Genomic DNA, 18,720 nt, shown 5'->3' with positions numbered 1-18,720 from the left:
AGTTGTTTAATTGGACTTTTCTTTTTTCGCCTAAAATCTACTGTGAATATTAGTTAAAATATAATAAAACAAATATTCACATTCTGATAAGATTAGTTATATTTTGTCATTAATCAGGTGAGCAGGGGGGTATTCCAGAAATCAGGTTATGCTAGCTCCCACGGTAAGTTTGAGGCTAAGGAAGTTGATAACCTCAGCTTTCAGTTCCAGAAATGGAGGTATGTTTCAGGGTCAAGGTACCATGGCAACTCATGCTCTGAACATAACCTGGTTTGGAGCAGGTTTAGTTGAAGCTTAGTTTGTTTTCAGAGAGCAGCAGCGTGTGTCCGTTTGAAGATGATTTAGTGGATGAAGAAGCTCAGATAATACTTTTTCCACCGTGAGAGGGTGATAAGACCACATATGGATGTTGGAAAGATAAACTTTATACTTTGATCTAACTTAATTATTTGCTTCAGGTAAGATCATTAAAAATCTTTTTTTTTGTTAAGTCAGTTTAAAAATAACATGTAGTTTTCATATGGTAAATGGCGTATACTTATATAGCGCTTTCTACCTTCTTACGAAGGCCCAAAGCGCTTTACAGTCACAGTCCCATTCACCCATGCACACACACATTCACACACTGATGGTGGCTCTGCTGCCGAACACTGGCGCCAACCTCCCACCAGAGCTAAGGTGGGGTTCAGTGTCTTGCCCAAGGACACTTCGACACATGGGTGTGCAAGGCGGGAATTGAACCTGCAATCTTACGATCATGGGTCGACCGCCCTACCGCTGCACCACAGCCGCCCGTAAAGTAAGTTTACTTTACTTACTTTACTTTATTTTACTTTTCATTCAAATTAATTCAATTAAGTAGGTGTAACTTTGGTGCTGCTGTTAGATCGGTAGCGCAAGGGATTGTGGGATACCATTCCCTCTGCCTGTCTGGACGGATTTGGCTTTAAGTGTGGGTTTTTGACCAAATGTATTTAGTTGTTTAGCTGTTTTACTGTGTTTTGCCGAGTTATTTTGTCCTACTGTGCTTATGTCTCTGCACCATGAGTGAGAGGGAGGTAGAAGATGATGAGTTTATATAGCACCCCTACAGTCAATTAATGTGATATGACTATATTGGAAAATTCCTAAATGGATGTACTCTCCAACTGCATATCGACTTGCTCTTTTTATTGTTATACAAATGTCAAATATCTGCTGGCTCAAACTTAGACATATGAGAGTTCAAGAATTATAATTCATTAAGATGGAAAAAATATTAATTGAATTGGAGTAATATGACATTTAGTTAAATAAATATGTAAATTTGAGTTGTATAAACAATTATTGAGTTTTATAGACGTAAGAAATTAGGTTGAATAAATGTAATAATAATAAATTTATAATCTTCATAGCCGTCATAAAAATCTCAGACTCCGTCTCACTAAAGCCCTCTCTTTTTTTCAACACGCGTTTCCATGGTGACTCCGGAAATTGGCGATCCATTGAGAATGTCTTTATGTACTTGACGTGACGTGCCTAGGATAGCACAAGGGTTAAGTGGATTTCTTGATTTTCCTTGTGATCTTCCCTCTTTCATTAGAATGACAGATTGACCATTTCTTTTTTTGTTGGGTAAACCCACAAAATCAACAAGACAACTTTTATTTCCTCCACTGCAAAGCACAAATACATTTCACTGTTCATGTCTGAGCTTTCAAGGGTATGAAAAGCTGGGATGGTGGGGGGGAGTGCATCAGCCAAAATAAAGAAGCATAGTGTATGGTATAATGGAAGCCAATTTATTAGACAGCCTTACACATTATTAACACATGGAAGTACTTTTTGTGCTTCAACACTTGCAAACGTACAATCCCAGTAAGTGAGACGACTTCAGGACAAATTCATGTTTCAGCATCACTCTCTACTAATAAATTACTTTGATTTAAATCAAAAGATTTAACAGCATTAACCCTATACAGCGTCAAACAGAATAAAAAAACAAAAATCAAGCATTTGTGCCACACAAAATGCATTATAGTGCAATATAGAACTCAAAAAGGAAGGAACAGAGAAGTGGCCGGGGAATATTTTATTTTTCCTTGCAAAGCCATTCACCAGAAGGATTTTACATCGCACAGAAGAAGTAAAGAGACAGAGAAATGATATATGTTTTTATTTCACTAACATCTACAGCTAAAGCACCACAAACACAGCGGCTTCACGTTTGGCATTTTAAAGGAAAAGTTTTACTACAGCAAGCCGGGAAAGTCACCATTCAACAGCAAAGACGCAACAAATACACAGCACTACCCCGAGCATGGCCCAACCAACGCCGCCAAGGACCATGACGGGATCCGACAGGATACAATACTGAAATACAAACGGCCCTTTTTAAATATCGGCAAGCAATGGCCTTCAACATTTAGGATGTGGAGTGTTTGAAAAGTTCAGGGAAAGTGCTACGAAAAAAACAGTCTAAAGAGCCAGACTGAAGGGCAGAACGGGGCTGTTTTATGTTCCTCAAACAAGTGTTTTCACTGAATACTTCGACCCACGACTATGTTTTGAGTATCAGTCTCTGTGATGACCTCTACCAATGATCGGAAATCCACTTCAGCTATTATTCTTCTCTGTCCGACTCTGTGCTTCTTCAGAGGAGGGGGATCAAACATTGCTCTCACGTCACAGACGTTCAGCTTCGCCACAGAAAGCAACATTTGGGAGCGCCCCCACATAACCCGGGTAAGGATGTTCCCTCTTCAGATGTGCACATTCTCCAGCAGGATATTCCCCGTCCTAGAGACTCAAAACGTGTTGTTGGCGTATTCAACCTGAACATTTAAAAAACAACACTCACACCTGAAACAAAGACAAATCCAAGCATGCTACTGAACACCAAAATGGGCGGGAACTTTTTGTTTACACACACATTGCATGGAGACGGATTTATTTTACAGCATGATCCCCTCGGAGAGCGGCAGACGACCCAGAGGGGGAACAATGTGCCGTTTTGGTACTTTCTGTTTCAAACTCTCTTCTGATATTCAGTTCTTACTAAATCTTTTAGGTTGCAAAAACATTAGAATACCAACAGTTTATTCTCTCATAAGACATATATGTTTATATTTTAGAATCTAACTTTTTATTTTCAAGCAAGATGCATACACATAAAGGATCTGGTTGGGGGAGTTTTGGCGGTAAAACAGGGAGGCGGGGCTTTGAGGACCAGAGCATAGAGATGTGGTTGGATGATCTTAGCTCGCCACTTCCTCGTCTGGTTTGTTCATGGCCTTCAGCTGTTCCAGAAGGGTGGTGGGGGTGAAGATGCTGGTCGATCCTGGAGACACACACACAACACACACACACAAGAGAAAAGCATTAGACTTGTACACTGGTTTATAGAAACGTGTCGTTTTGTTATGAGTGAACTATAAATGGAGGAGTCTCACATGATGTTTAACGAGAGCCTGAAGTTATGGTGGTGTAAGTGGTTAGTCAGCAGGTCATTAATGTGCCAACAGCTTTAGTGAGGGTGCCTGAAAGGTCTGACGATCTCTGAAACAGCTGAGTGTTGCAGCAGATGAGCAGCATCTCTTCCACAACACAATAAAAAAGCAGCCAAAGTGCAAACACCAGACGATGAAAATACCAAAAAGAAAACTTAGAACAGCAATGGATCTTATGTATTGAACTGATGCTTTAAACTTCCCTATTGTAACTGTTTATGAATTGATTCTTCTATGGACTTTCCAACATGCACAAAAATCCATGGGAGGAACTTCCACACAGACCACACATCTGAAATTCAGCGAATTAAGTCTTGATAGACCCACTCCAATCATCTTTTGATCTATTTTAAAAGTTTGTTTGTTTTTTTTTGGTTATGATTATTAGGGGCTGCATCAGAATGGAGCAGAGCAGGGAGCTTGTGGCCTGCCCAGCTTATTCTTTACATAACAAATACAAATATTTGTCTGCTCCTGATTTACAACAATTTGAATAAAGACATACTAACAAATGCAATTTTAAGCTTAATTTGTCTCAATACATGTCCTCCATCATGAGAAAATGATAGAACATGTTTTAGACTTTTGCTGCTTCAGTTTTCAACAAAAAAAAGTTATTTTCTTTTTGTTTCAGAATGAAACCTTTTGACTGACTCTCTGTTAACATTGCTTTAAAAATAAAATTTACAACATCCTAAGATTATTGAGGTTTTCGGGGCATCTTACTTACATAATTTAGGTTTAATAAATTAACAGCAGTAAATACTACAGATCCCTTACCTCCAAACTGACATGTAGAAAAAGTGTTTTTTTTAAAACAACAAAAACTAGAAGACTTTTGAATAACAACACAAGTCAATGTTATATTTCTGACAGAACACAGAGGACAAACCTGATAAATTTGACGTTTTTCCACTAAATGAGCGGCTTACAATGATGCTACTGCTGTACGTCTCAGAGGCAACAAATGGCTGAAAAACCGCATGCAGATAGTTAAAAAAAAGTCTTTACATAAAGGCAAAAAAGGAGCAGAAGCAGGCCGTTTCTAGATGCCATCTAGTCCAAAAACAGAGTGTGACAGCTGCTGCCGTACTGACAGCTGAAGACACATTTCAGACAGTGCTAAACCCAAAAGGTGCTGGCTGGAGTAAAGCTACCTGTCTGCCAGTTTTGTGTCGTCTACTGAAGTAGATGCACTGATGGGTCACATCTTCAGAGTGGATCAGAAAAGAGGCAGAGAGATGCTTGGATTTACCCCCTGCACCTGTTGAACATCTTCACTCACACTGGAGCTATATAGTTTGTTTCTGCTAGATGTTTCTTCAAGGCACAGATGATCAAAGCTCCGCCTGATGCTGCAGCGGCCACAGCAGCGGGTGGACGCACTTAAGACAGAGGACCGAGTCCAGGCCATGACTCTGTTGTCCCACAAACACACAGCTTTGTGGGCCCAGAAACACGAGTTTTACACCCACCTTTACTGTTTTTGAGGACAAAACCCCCAGATACCCTGGCACAAATTTGGGATTTGTTTAAGATTTGTGTGTTCTAAAAACAAGTTTTTCTATCGCAGAGAAATGTATTCATTTAATGTATTTATTTAGTCACTGTGTCTGACATTAAAAGGAATTGGTTAACCAATAAGTCAAGATAAATCAGATCAGTAAAATTTAGACTTCTCAGGTTATTTTTTTGTATCAAAGCATGAACATTTGTGTTTGATTTTTTTTTTGCTGCTTTTTGGCATTTAATGCATCTAATTTTGGAAATCTGTTTGTTTCTTTTTTTATTTGGAGCCACATTAGTGAGGAAGATGCAACGGTGTGATGAGCAGAAGACCCCCCCCCCACCCTTCCTGGTGGTCACACGGCCCTGCAGACCTTCGCCTTCTTCAACCAGCGTTTCTTCTTCAATCAAATCAATCGGCTACTGTAGCTGGTTCCTCTGGCACAAACAGTCGATCTCACTCGTGTTCAGTGGGGCTTTGAATCACAACTGTGGGCAGGTTCTTTCGTCATCATCATTTGTACTATGAAGGAATTCTCCGTTTTTAGAAAGTAGAGTTTTAGACTGTGGACATGTGGATTTATTCCTGGCTGTAGAAGCTCATTTCCATATTTCTTTATTGAGATTGACTCAGATGACGACAAAGCTCCTTTGATAAAGGAAACACTGGCCCACATCATTCCTCTGCCTCATCAAAAGATGCTCCTATGCGCAAATGTCAGTGTTCTTCATGTGTTCTGAACGACCCTACATTTCATGTAATGTAATCTGTAATATAATCTAAACACCATAGGGAGAAAATCCACTTATATTCCCTCAAACATTCAGGTAACAGTGTGGCAGACGCCAACCGAGTCTGACAGCGACGGGCAGTCATAGCAAGCCTTTTGGATACAGAAGATTGACTCCGTGTATTCTGCTTCTCCCAAAGACAGGAAACAATGGGGTGCTCACTTTGCAGTCTGTTTCTGGCATCTCCTGCTTTTTAAAACTTTGGAGATAATGCAATGGTTTTACACCAACTTGGCTGTTGGTCTTGATGCATGGGCTTAACCTAGATCAGTCAAGTGGGGGTACCAGTTTATCACAAACAGACTCATAGTTAAGAGTTGAAGAGACCGTACAGCAGTTTGACCCCTTCTTAAAAGATGGAACCCATAAACTCACCTCTGCTGCTCACCCCACAAATGTGGCAACATTTAAACGGAAACGAACAAAGAAAGAGACTTTGTTGGTTAAAAAAAAAAAAAGAATCTAGCAAACACAAATTTACTTTTTGTTTAGCATTAGTCGTAGTGGTTTATATGTTTAGGGAACAGAATTATGTTTCTGTCATTTTCCTCTTTTGTTGTCCTGAAACATCAGACCCAGAGCTTTGCAGCACTGGCATGCAGTGTGTGCAGAGAGGCTTCATGGGATTGGGTAGACTTCAACGTGCTGACAACAGTCAGTAAAGGTTCTGATTTATCTAGGTGACGTTGTCTTAAAGTTGAGTCACAGCAACTGGACTTGAGATTGGATTTGAAACCGCAAAAACGTTTCGAGGGAGAATATTTGAAGTCCAGTTGCTACGACTCAACTTAAGACAGTCTTTAGAGCGTGCTTCACTTTGATCAGCTGTGTTTTTGGCTGCATTTCATTTAAATCCGGCTTCTCTACAGACAAGTTGGGATCCATGTGAGCAAGTGATGAGCGACAGCGTGACGACGACACAAAGTAACACAAAATACACCATAAAACTGAGAATTCGTATCTGATGTCCAACATCAATTCAAGCTCATGTCAGGTCAGGCAGCTAGCGCTTCCAACTCTAGGTGTCTGTCTTTTGCTTCACATCCAAAAATCAGGCATTGGGAGCTCATAAAGATGTTGGGGTAGATTAATTGTGGAGATCAAGATGACAGACCACACCTTCATGTGCATCCAAAGGATGGCCATAAAGGTGCAGCTGATTCCACTAAGATGATTGGAAGCAGCAGGGATGGTCACATGACCTCCTCAAGCACAGACATTACAGATATTACCACAACCTTTTGTGATTGTTTTTTTATAAGATACCTCTACAAATTCTTATAATAACTAATATAATATTGATGCGTGTTTGATTCAATTTTATCAGCAAATCAAAACCATTTGCATAGGATCAATTTAATCTTTGTGCATGATTGAATTTGCCATCATGCAGCCTAATAAAAGAGTCCATGCAGTGAGGAAGTGTCCATCTCTGAGGGACACAAGGAGGACAAGGGTGGAGGAACATAAAACTGAGCGTTCAAAGAGGAGGGGGAACCAGGAGGAAGAAGCCCTTATGTTCAGAAAGGGCTTCTCTGTGCAGCTGCCTTTACTTTTTTTGTGATCTCCCTCCCTCCCAATCTGTCTCTGCCTCACTCGTCTGAGGGCTGAGCGTCCTCAAAGGACACCTTAGTGGACTCTCGGAAGTCGGGATGCTGCAGGTCCGACAAGAATTTGGTAGGGGTGAGAGTATGGGTGGCACCTGTGGAGGAACAGAGGCGGCTTCACCAGGCGTCTCACAGCATTTGCTTCGCCTCTCCCCCCCAGGCTCTCCAGACAGACACAAAAGGGTTAAACACAAGCAACCTGCAGACACACACTCCACCGCTGGCACTTCACATACACACATAACGGCAGTAGCGCACAGACACACAAGAAGACAGTTGTTTGAAACACAGTAGCTGAAGCAGAGCACAACAAAACAGACACTCCACTTCTAACAAAGACCGCAGAAGAGGAACTGAGACGTTTAGAAAGCACAGAGGGCGTCACACAGAGGACTTTCCTAACGCACATGTCAGCTCGGTTGTGACATCTGTGTAGAATGTGGAAGATTGCTTCTTTTTTCTTTGCAAAATAACACAAAACATTTATGAAATCCAGACAGTCACAGAATGATGAGACAACAAGCAGCAAAAATGGCGTTTTTAGGGAATTTTCTTCTTTTCAAACATAGATGAGTAACTTGTGTTTTTGTGTTCTTATTCCTGCTTGTTTGTTTAACTAACAAATTGCAGCGTGAACAGCTTTACAACCCCATTATTGTACTGTATTTTTAAAAATGGGACAGCATTTTCCAATCAGATATCTCAAACTCATGAGTTCTGGGATCAGTAAATTTAATGTCCTTATGCTCCTGAGATTTGAATTGTCTTTGCTCAGCTCAACAGCTATCAATATTTGCCTGAGTATTATTCTCCATCTTTAAAGCAAACATCATAATTCCTATTCTTTTTTGAAATAAAAATCTTGTTTTTTTGTTCATTCTTAAAAATGGTCTGAAGGTCATAAAACAAACAGCTGTTTTCTGGCATCTGCAGAGTTCACATAGCTGGAATCCTTTCAGCTGGTGCTTCACAGTCTAAAGGTTAATGCACACAAGCACAGTTGCTGAAGTTTGCATATGCTCTTGTAAATCCAATTCATTCTAGTCGAGTGTTGTCATACCACCATCAGACTGCAGAAGATAGACGAGGAGACAGATCTGCTGCACTGCCATGGCTGAAATGTACATTTACCTCAATGTAAGCGTTACCTAATAACACATAAGCAGGGACCAGCTACAGGATACATAAAGCCTGTTTATGACGTCAGATGAGTAATAACTATATACTATTTCTTTAAACATTTAGATATGTTGTAGTTCAGACGCGTACAAGAATCTGACAACCGCACAGAGAAAACGTTCTCCTCTGACTCAGCAAAGAGCTTGTCATCCACTTTATAAATCCTCAACTTGGACTCAGAGGTGAGTCCTTCAAAAGCCATCTTTTGCTGAATGCCTCCTGCCAGAAGCACCCTCAAGTGCTGGGCCACTTACCGATGATAGCTTCCCACTTCCCATTGGCCTGTGTGACTTCATAGGCACAGCGCATCTCGCTGAAGGACACACCACCGAGGATGAAGACCATGACCCGTGGTCCGGTGCGGTACTCTCCAGGTGTCTTGTTCTTGTGCCAGTGTCCATACCGAGCACTGCCAGAGAAGAAACACGAGGTGGATCATAGACGTTATGTAGCTCATCTTAAAAAAAACTCAACTTATTAGCTACTTTGTTTTCTTAGTCGGGCCCAGACATCATAGAAGGAAAAGCCCAGTTTGTTTGAGACCATCAGATCATCTGTTGGCTTAGGCTTTTACCTGAAAGTTTTCTCTCAGTTGACACAAGCTTTACAACCAAATGACTGAAGTACACATTTGGAAATTTAGAGCTGAAATTTAGAGCTGAAATTTGAAAAAAATCAATGTGTCTTTTACCGTGATTATGGCATCCTGAAAGCAGTTTATGGCAACCATTAGCTCTCCTTTGATCCTTACTTTTATTTGACACATGCTTCTTTGTCTTTACCTTACCATGTGTGTTCATGTGAGTGTGTCTGCGTGTGTTAGCCTGTGGGTGTGTCTGTGCGTTTGTGTTGCCATATGCTTATTCTATGTGTGTGTATGGGTGTGTGTTTGTGTCAGTGTTAAAGTGTGTGTGTTTAAGTGTCAGTTCATGTGTGATGGTATGTACGTGTGTGTTTGCATGCCTGTGTGTTTTTGTGTGTGTGCATGTGTCTTTGCGTGTTTTTGTGTGTGTACATTTATGTGTGTCCGTGTGGGGGGGTGTTTGCATGTGTGTGTGTGAGTACCTGACTGCGGTGGTGCTGAACGAGGCGGAGGAGCGAGTAGAGATGTAGGGATAGTGTTTGGTGTCCAGCTTATCTTCAATGGCGTCCTGCAGAAGATCAATGCAACAGAACCTCTGAAGGGTTTCACATTCATTTGAGGCTAAAAATCCTTCCTTACAAGCCTCAGGCTGAAGTCTGAAGTTTCACCAAAGCTGATGTGAGAAAATATCTGATCTGACTAAAATCTGCTTCATAACTGCACACAACGAACCTCCATGATGTCTTTGACCAGTGGCGTCCAGCGGGACAGCTGATAGGTCTGCTCGCTCACACGCTCCTTCCTGTCCATCTTCTTCCCCCGACGGAGGGTCGACTAAAGAGAAATGGCATGACAAAAAAAAAGGAGAACTGAATTATCTGAGTTAAAAGTTGAATTAAGGTTTTATTCAGACTGAAAAAAATCATTTGGTCCGGACCGAGTCCGCTTAATTTGGTCCGGATGGAGTCCTGAACCCTTCTATTTGGTGTGTATTCAGACTGCCTTTCAACCGGACTTTCCTATTTCAAACCAAAGCTTGTAAACAAAACCACATGACTAATGATCTCTTCAGTCATTGGCCAGGAATTACGAGAACGGGGCAAAACAACTGGAGACAGAAATTATGGAAGTCCTGCGCTTTGCAGTCGTTGTCCGGATAGTTTACTAAGTCAAACTTTATATTCCGTTGATCAATTTTGAACGTCTGTATCAACGTCAGAAAGAAGCAACACTTTTACTCGCTTTCTTGGGACCTTTAAAAATGGTTTTGATGAGTCTGAATTGATCCGATCACATTTCAATGAACTGCTGTCTCATGGTTGTGGTGTTATGGCATTGTTTTTAAGAGAATTCTGTTAAGGAACTACTAGGTAGCTTTTAGGGTGATGTCACAGCAGTGCGTGCGAAAGCGTAACAAAGCATGTAAGAAGTGTTTTCAGTGGTGTTAAAATAAATGTTCCAACAGGTAAGCAGTTGGGCCCATTTTTCTGTTTGATAATAAGATAATCGTTGCTTAGTGTTTGTCCGTGGCTCCTCCCTTTCCTTTTTCCTGGTGTGTTTACAACACGTGATGACCGGCTACGATGGCCGTTTTGGTCCCGTTGTTCTGCTTCGGGCACGAAGTGTAGTCAGACTGAGGAATCTCAGGGCGGACTGAAGCTCAGTTCGATTGCAAAACAAACTGAGACCCCCTCAAAGGTAGGGGCAGAGAGGTTCCTGGTCCCGGACCAGGGTCCACTTTGGTGTATTTAGACTGAAAATCTGTCCTGGTTTACTGGAGGAAACAAACTCTGGTTCACTTTAAGGAAACCAAACATCTCCAGTCTGAACACAAACCAAATTAAAGGCTTGAGAGTCTGCTCCAAATGCAGATGAAAGCTAATGATGATGGAAGCTGGGAACAACAGAGCGGGAAGGAGGGGGGGGGGGGGGGGGGGGGTCTCACATCTGTGATGATAGGGACGCCCAGGTGAGCCATGTTGGTGATGATCTCACTGTCCTCCGGGGGAATCTGAGCGTGTTGGATCAGCTTGTTCAGGTTCTCCTCCGTGATTCCTAAACAAAAAAACAAACAGACACAGAACAACAGCAGTTTATGTCTGAAGTGCAAATAAGCATCTATTACTATATTAATTCATTTTTTGGGGGGTAGCAAAGCAGTTCAAATCCCGGCTGTGTTCTTCCTGTGAGAAGTTTGCATGTTCTCCTCATCCATGTGTGGTTTTTGACGGACACTCCAGTTTCCTCCCACAGTCCAAAAACATGCTGCATAGCTTGATTGGAGATTCTAAACTGTCCCTTGACTACGCCAGTATGTGGCCCTGTAACAGACTGAGGACTTGTCTTGGGTGTACTACCCTGCCGTCACCTAACAGTATATGGTATAGGTTCCAGCAACCCCATGATGCCATAAGGCATTCAGCGGCTTCAGAAAAAGAATGAATGGACATTTTGGAGTTTGAGTTGTCTAGTTCCTCTTTGGTCAGAAATCTGATGTTCTGTACGTTAGCAGGGTGAGGGTTTATGGCGCATTCACACCAATAGCAAAAAAGGGAACCTCCTATTTTTGTTTAAGCGTCTTTATCAAAAGAATTAAACTGGAGACTGAAGCAGAAAAAAACATTTCAGTTAGAAAAAAGAGCGTACCGTATTTTCCGGACTATAAGTCGCCCTTTTTTCATAGTTTGGCAAGGGGTGCGACTTATACTCCGCAGCGACTTATATTAGAAATAAATTGAAATAAATACATTGTTAACCCTCCTGTTATGTTCATTTGTGAGGAACAGAGATGATGTTCCTGGGTCAATTTGATGGATGAGGTATGTTAAGTGTTAAGAGTATGTTAAGTGACTCAGAGAATCAGCAAACTTTTTTTTACAGTAAGATCTTGAAGGCTAACAACATAATATTCTATTTTCCAATGATTTCATAGATTCAGAATGCAATAAAAGTGAAAACAGTTTCTACAAATACAGAATGAAAACAGAGTATTAGTTGGCCAATGATGCTTCATGAAAAGAATAAATAAATAAGTTTGAGAAAAAATTACTGTGAAATTATTAGATAAACAGTCTGCTATGATTGTGTCATATAAGGTTGTGAAAGTTAAAATGCGACTTATAGTCCAGAGCGACTTATCTGTGTTTTTTTTCTACTTTATAATGAATTTTTGGGCAGGTGCGACTTATACTCCGGTGCGACTTCTAGTCCGGAAAATACGGTATTTGTGATGTGGAAAATACACTCCCCACTTTGCTCCCTAACGGGGAAGGGAAAGGGGGGGGGGGGGGGGGGCTTGCTCCGCAACAACAGCCCCGCCCACAACTCCTGATGAACTCCTACAGCTCTGCAGAAACTATGTCCTGGAAAACGACACCAATTTTTTTTTTGTGTGTGTTTGTGGCTAAAACCAGCATAATCATAATTAAAAGAGCACAGGGAAAACGTTTAAAAACTGGTGAATGGTAAATGGCGTATACTTATATAGTGCTTTCTACCTTCTTACGAAGGCCCAAAGCGCTTTACAGTCACAGTCCCATTCACCCGTGCACACACACATTCACACACACATTCACACACACTGGCGGCGGCTCTGCTGCCGAACACTGGCGCCAACCTCCCACCAGAGGCAAGGTAGGGTTCAGTGTCTTGCCCAAGGACACTTCGACACATGCGTGCAAGGCGGGAATCTAACCTGCAATCTTACGATCATGGGTCGACCGCCCTACCACTGCACCACGGCCGCCCTTACATCAAAACATGATCAGAGTTAGACTTTAATCTTTTAGCAGATGCTACATTTGTTTAAAGCAGGGGCTTCGTCATGCTGGTTTTTCAGAAATCCTGCCTCATCTGCTGCACATTTCCTGGATCAGGTGTGTTTAGCCAAAAAGGAGCTTTAATAGTAGGTTGGTTATAACACAAGTAGAACTCCGGCCCTCGAGGTCTGGAGTTTGAGACCTGTGGGTTAAAGCAACTGAAATAAGGAACTCAACACGTTACAACTCAAGTCAGAGTCACATTGTGGGTTAGATGTGTGCAGAACACTTCCTGCCGTCTTTGTAGGTTCCTTGCTCTCCTGGAAAAACTGCACAGCTATTTGTCTGTTTTTGTGATGCTTTTCTGTGAAAACTTTTGATTTTGTTCAGATCAATGATTTTATTTTGAATTTTAACTTGATTCTTTTTTTTTCTTCCGCCTTTTAGTTATGGTTGCTGCTCTCCTCCTTTGTCACAGTCAGATCAACTGAGCTGTTTCCGTTCATGACTTTAGTCGGTGTGGATTTTCCTCCCCTAGGAGGCGGTGAGCTGCAGTTACAGCTACGCTCAGGAACCAGTTTACCTACCATTAGGGATGGGCAAACTTTTAGACTTGTGTGTTTTGTGATCCGTTTTATAAGAGAAAGAAATAACATGTAATCTGGACGAAGACATGCTTTAATCTTAATTGAAAATGAACATATATACATTACAAAAGAACATTTTATTTCAAAGCTGTGGCTTTTGTCCCAACTGCACCAACGGGTTTTATGTCCATCAGGGAAAAACACAAATTAGAAAAATGCGGCGTTATGTGTTGTTGGAATGATTGGAAAAATGACTGTCCGACTCAAGAAAAACACATGAGCGTCAGTAGAACAACAAATCTTCAGACAGCAAAAGAAAAGCAGAAAAACTTTCTGCACCGAAACAAAGGTCAACATATATGCAGTGCACTAGTCCTTAGTATTTTAAGTCCATGCTATTGTTTTCCTGCACCTTGACAGGCCAACCACAAAACCTGACAGAGCGTCTTCTCATGTCATATTAGCTTTCTTCTGCATGACTTATTGTCTTTGCTTATTCTCCTTCAGCTAGTCCTCTTTCTATGCTCTTTATTCTGATGTTCTGGGTTTTCTGTTTGCATTCATTTCTCTGTTCTGTGAGTCTGAGGCCTCTGCTTCAACTCAACAATAACACCTATGTTTACATTTGATATGCTCGTCTGCTTCGGGAGATCTTTCTTTATGTATGATTATATAGCATCTGCAGAAAACCTGCATATCTTCAGTTTAAAGTAAAGTTTACTGTTTTAGTTAGTTCTGCAGCAGCAGTGCTGGACTGCAGGGACCAGAGTGTTTTCACAATTCTTCACACTTTGACCACCACCACATACTCAACAACCCACCAAGATTTACACACAACCTACAATACATTTTGGACGTACTGGAGCTTAAAAAATATTTCAAAATCCACTGATAAAACTAAAACACACGTGTCGGGGATATCCACAGGAAGTTTTAAAAGTATTATGGGATGGCCACATGGCCTACGGCTTGGCAAACATTTTGCGACAAAGTGTCAAATTTCCCATTTTCCTAAACATTTAGGAAAGAAAACTGATTTGAAGGACCTCAATGGAATTTCACGCACACTGCCAGCTAAAGTCTACAAACACATCCAAGGCTCTGATGACCTTTGACCTTGGTAAGAGGCAGTAAGACTTAAAAATAAAAAAGCGCCTGTATTACCAGCTACAAATTAAACTCCTAGAGATTTTAATCACTCGCTTCATACTACTCCAGCATCACCTGGAAGCTACTTGAGAAAAAATACTAGAATAAAAGTGGCTTTCATCTGCTGCTTGCGCACTTTTTTACAGGAATATTGTGAAAATAGAATCCATGAACCGTTGGCTAAAGCTGAAAAAAAAGATAAAACATAAGATATGAACGTATCAAGATATGAAAAATGACACAGACCTGTTGGTCACCCATAGGCGACCAAACAAATCAAAAAGTCAGCCAGAAAAGCTGCCATTTTGAAAAAAAAGACAGTTTTATTTTCCATTTGATACATAAAACCTTCAGATTCCTGAAAAATCTTGAAGAAATGTGATGTTTTCTGGCGTCTGTCCCAATATTGTGGGTTCAAATCATGGTGGGGGTCATACCAATGCATTAATGCATTAAAAGGTTGGCTTGGGGGGGAGTTAAACCACCCAACGGTTCCTGAACATAGCTGTAATAGCAGCTCACCACCCCTTAGGGGAGGGATCAAATGCAGAGAACAACATTCCCACACTCAGATGGGATTTTTAACATTCTTGTTTAAATTGATAAAAACGGAGAGAAATTTATCAGCAGAGACAGAAAAAAACATCAACCATGCCCAACATAAGAAGGGAGGCAGCCTCACCATTCTTGAGGAAGATGTAGAGCAGGATGATGCGGATCTTGTCGTATGTGGTGACGTTGGCATCCAGCAGGATGGGCACGATGGCCCTCATGGGGTCTTTGATCTTCTCTCCCTCAGCGTCTGTGCCCATTGCCAAATCCTGCACCAGAGAGCCTTCGGCCTCTTAGACATGCAGACTTTCACATTTGACTGTGTAAATGTTTCTATTTAAAAATCCTTTTTGAGCATTAACAGCAAAATGTATCTGCAAGCAGGAGGAGCCTGCAGAAATCTCCTCCTGTGTACTAAATGGTCGTTCATTTTTTCCTCACCTGCTCTACGCGGCACAGCTTGTCCACCGTTCCCTGATAGTGCTTCATGCAGTCCTCAGCCAGCTGCAGGTGGGTTGAGTACTGGAGGAGACAAACACATCATCAGCATAAACACACACACACACATGTTCAGGGAGAAAAGCAACGTGCACACACCTTACTGAGCTCTTTTTGGTACTGAGGCATCTTCTTCAGCATCTGTGACAGATCCCTCATAGTGGTCTGTTAAAACATAGCAAGAAAATAATTCAATAACAGCCTTCAAAACGAAGTGAACTCCAGTGTAATAAAGCACAACAAAATTGTGATTCACGAAACTCTTCAAGCAGACTTCAGTATACAGTAAACCCTTGTTTTTTGCGGGGGTTACGTTCCAAAAATAACCTGTGATAGGCAAAATCCGTGAAGTAGAAACCTTTATTTTTCTTTAACAATTATTATACAATTAAATACTCTATTATACATTGAAAAGAAAGAACAAACCATCTTACAGGCTCAAGCATTTGTTTCACAAATCAAAGTACTTTAAAAACGTTTTTTTCAACAAATAACTTCTGTACTGTCCTGTCAAATAATAATTTTAATCATCAATGTGAACAGAAGGCTTCATTTTGCGGAGATAAGCCCCGCCCACCGCGACCCAAGTAATTGGATTAAACGGGAGAAAATTTAAAATGATTAAGAAAAAAATATAAAGTACAGTCGGATAAATAGTGACTCAGGTGTATTTCACTGCTCTTCAGACTGAGCCGCTGCATCCTGACTCCGCTCTGCAGTGTTTTCTTCTTTTGAAGCCGCGGTGCAGGTGTGTTTGTTCGGGAGAAGAACATAGTGATAGACAGTTGTCGCTCTTTTTTCTATGGGTTTTAGAGAAACTCGAAATTGCAAGAGAATTTGCACGGACGTAATGTAAATTTGGCAAGCTGTTTTACATACGTGTACATATTAAACTGCAACGTTATTGACGCACAGGTAGAGAAGAAGCGGAGTGACTTTTTAGCCAATCAGAATGCAGAACACAATGCACGATCCAAATCCGTGAAGTAGCGAAACCGTGAAAAGTAAACCGCGTTATAGCGAGGGATCACTGTAGTCATGTGCAAAGCAAACAGTGAGATGTGAAACAAAAACACTAAAATCTGAGAATATTACTGAGAAAATGTGTCTAAATTCTAAATAAATTAACCGATACTGACATAAGGTGCAACAGTCAATAAGCAACATTTCATTTGGATTAAGAACGGTTTGATATATAAAACCAGATCATGTTCTTTATAAAGCCAGCGTTGATCAACTCTGTCTTTGGGTAAAGACAAGCTTTTTATCTTTTAATGTCTTTAAAAAAAGCCAGGCATCCTTTCATCACTTTCAGGCTAATGCCTCTGCGTCAGAGGGAAGCAGGCTTCCTTTTGCTGCTGCTCACTTCCTGACAAAACCCACCAATATTTAATGAACTTCTGATTCCACGCTGTGAACACCAACCTCGGTAAGCTTCTGCAGAGCCCCAAACACACAGTCATCCCTGTCTGAGTAGATCGCGTTTGGAAAGCTCAGTGGCCTGGTGGTTGAGTGTCCACCGTGAGAGTGGTATTTTGTGGGTTCAAGTCCAAATTCAAGTCATACCCAAGATCCAATAATTTCCTGCTTGACACTCAGCATTAAGGGGTTGAATTGGGGTGTTAAACCACCGAATGGTGACTGCAGGTCACCGTTCCCCAGGGGATGGGGTCAAACGTGGTGAACAACTGATGGGACTTTAACGTAGATAAATGCATCAACACTTTCTGTTTTTATGGCTGCGTGGTTAACATCAGTCTGTCCTCACCTTTTCCCCGGTGTTCATCCTCTTGCTGGCGGAGAACTCCTTCAGTTGGCGCGTCACTTCCCTAAAGACAACCCCCCACAGAAATGAGCAAGCACTGAGTGACAGCAGACAGAACGTCACACTCTGCAGCATCGAAACAGAGCAAGAAAGTATTGAACTAATGCAGCACAAAAAGGGTACTCACTGGGACACCTCAGCTATGTGTTTGTGTCTCAGGCTCACCCACAGGTCATCATCTTCATGCAGGAGAACCTCTTTGGTACGAGAGTCCCCAATGCCGCTGGTATCATACCTTTCAGTTATAAATCAAGGATTTAATGTATTATAAATCAGGATTTCAATTCAACAAAACCTTTTCTCCTCTATCCCTTGTGCTATCTTGTGGGGTCCAGATGACCCCACCCCCAATGTTAACGTGCCTCCAAGGCACAAAACAGTGCGCTGAACCTTTTTTCTTCAATGATATGTGATCTTCACTGGTGTCCATAGATTACATTTTTCCACCTTTGTCATGGTAGGGATAACACGCCAATGTAAGGGTGGGGTCATCTGAACCCCACAAAATAGCACGAGGGTTAAAGCCCATACTTGTAGACGTCGTTTTCGATGGGCAGTAGGTCATAGCCCATGGCCTGGAAGGTAAGCTCATGCAGGACAGGTGACACGGGGTCAAAGGCCCGGTCCAGGATGATCAGCTGTGAGCGGGCTTTGTCTGGACCCTGCAACAACCATGAAAAAGACTTAAAGCTCAGATAGAAAACTCTGCAGCTCTAGCTGAGACAACATTGTTTTTCTAGAGACTGCAATGAAATAAAGAAGAAGAAAACACACCTCTCCCATGGTGGGGTCATCAGCCTTGTAAGCATCCAGTTTGTCTTGAACCAGCTGAGCCAGGGTGGCGTTGTCTTTGTACTCTCTAACAGACAGAGGAGAAGGGTGGAAGGGGCAGAAATTGATTTGGGGAACAATATAACAAACCAGATCAATTAATTTACATATAATCCTTTCATCAACAAATAAAGAGCTACTAAGGGAAGCCAGCCAGTGGTAACCACAGCTCTGTGGCGTCCTCTTCCACTCACCCTCTGTATCTGACAGCAGGGTACTCTTTCAGGGTGGCGCAGAGCGTGGCCAACTGCTCGGCCAGCCTCTCCATCACCGGGTTCTTCAGCTGGGTCTTATGAGGGCTGTAAAAACTGTGGAAAGCGTCTGGGTTGTCCAAAGAGTACACCTGCACACAAACACGCACCTTT

General features: G+C 41.7%; 1 protein-coding gene across 3 annotated transcripts in view; it reads right to left on the bottom strand.

Annotated features, from left to right (window-relative positions):
• Nucleotides 1-1,760: 1,760 nt before the first annotated feature.
• Nucleotides 1,761-18,720, bottom strand: part of stxbp1a (syntaxin binding protein 1a) — a 41,961-nt gene continuing 25,001 nt past the window's right edge. For 2 of the 3 annotated variants that reach the window (XM_078955644.1, XM_011482065.4), the window contains 13 exons: nt 18,550-18,698; nt 18,299-18,383; nt 18,056-18,186; nt 17,652-17,759; nt 17,468-17,528; nt 15,799-15,864; nt 15,643-15,723; nt 15,332-15,470; nt 11,101-11,210; nt 9,888-9,989; nt 9,638-9,723; nt 8,827-8,981; nt 1,761-3,319 (listed from right to left, as the gene is read on the bottom strand). In XM_078955644.1, the coding sequence (XP_078811770.1) occupies nt 3,237-3,319; nt 8,827-8,981; nt 9,638-9,723; nt 9,888-9,989; nt 11,101-11,210; nt 15,332-15,470; nt 15,643-15,723; nt 15,799-15,864; nt 17,468-17,528; nt 17,652-17,759; nt 18,056-18,186; nt 18,299-18,383; nt 18,550-18,698 (1,356 nt within the window). In that variant the 3' untranslated portion in view covers nt 1,761-3,236. Of the gene's footprint in view, nt 3,320-7,339; nt 7,489-8,826; nt 8,982-9,637; nt 9,724-9,887; nt 9,990-11,100; nt 11,211-15,331; nt 15,471-15,642; nt 15,724-15,798; nt 15,865-17,467; nt 17,529-17,651; nt 17,760-18,055; nt 18,187-18,298; nt 18,384-18,549; nt 18,699-18,720 lie in introns of all 3 variants that reach the window. The other variant, XM_011482064.3, reaches the window with a different exon arrangement.

Source organism: Oryzias latipes, chromosome 12 (genome assembly GCF_053564925.1).
Source record: "Oryzias latipes strain Hd-rR chromosome 12, Olatipes_Hd-rR_3.1".
In the NCBI taxonomy this organism is placed as follows: Eukaryota; Metazoa; Chordata; class Actinopteri; order Beloniformes; family Adrianichthyidae; genus Oryzias; species Oryzias latipes.
The sequence above is the reverse complement of the archived record's forward strand: the minus strand, read 5'-3'. Positions and strand labels throughout refer to the sequence as shown.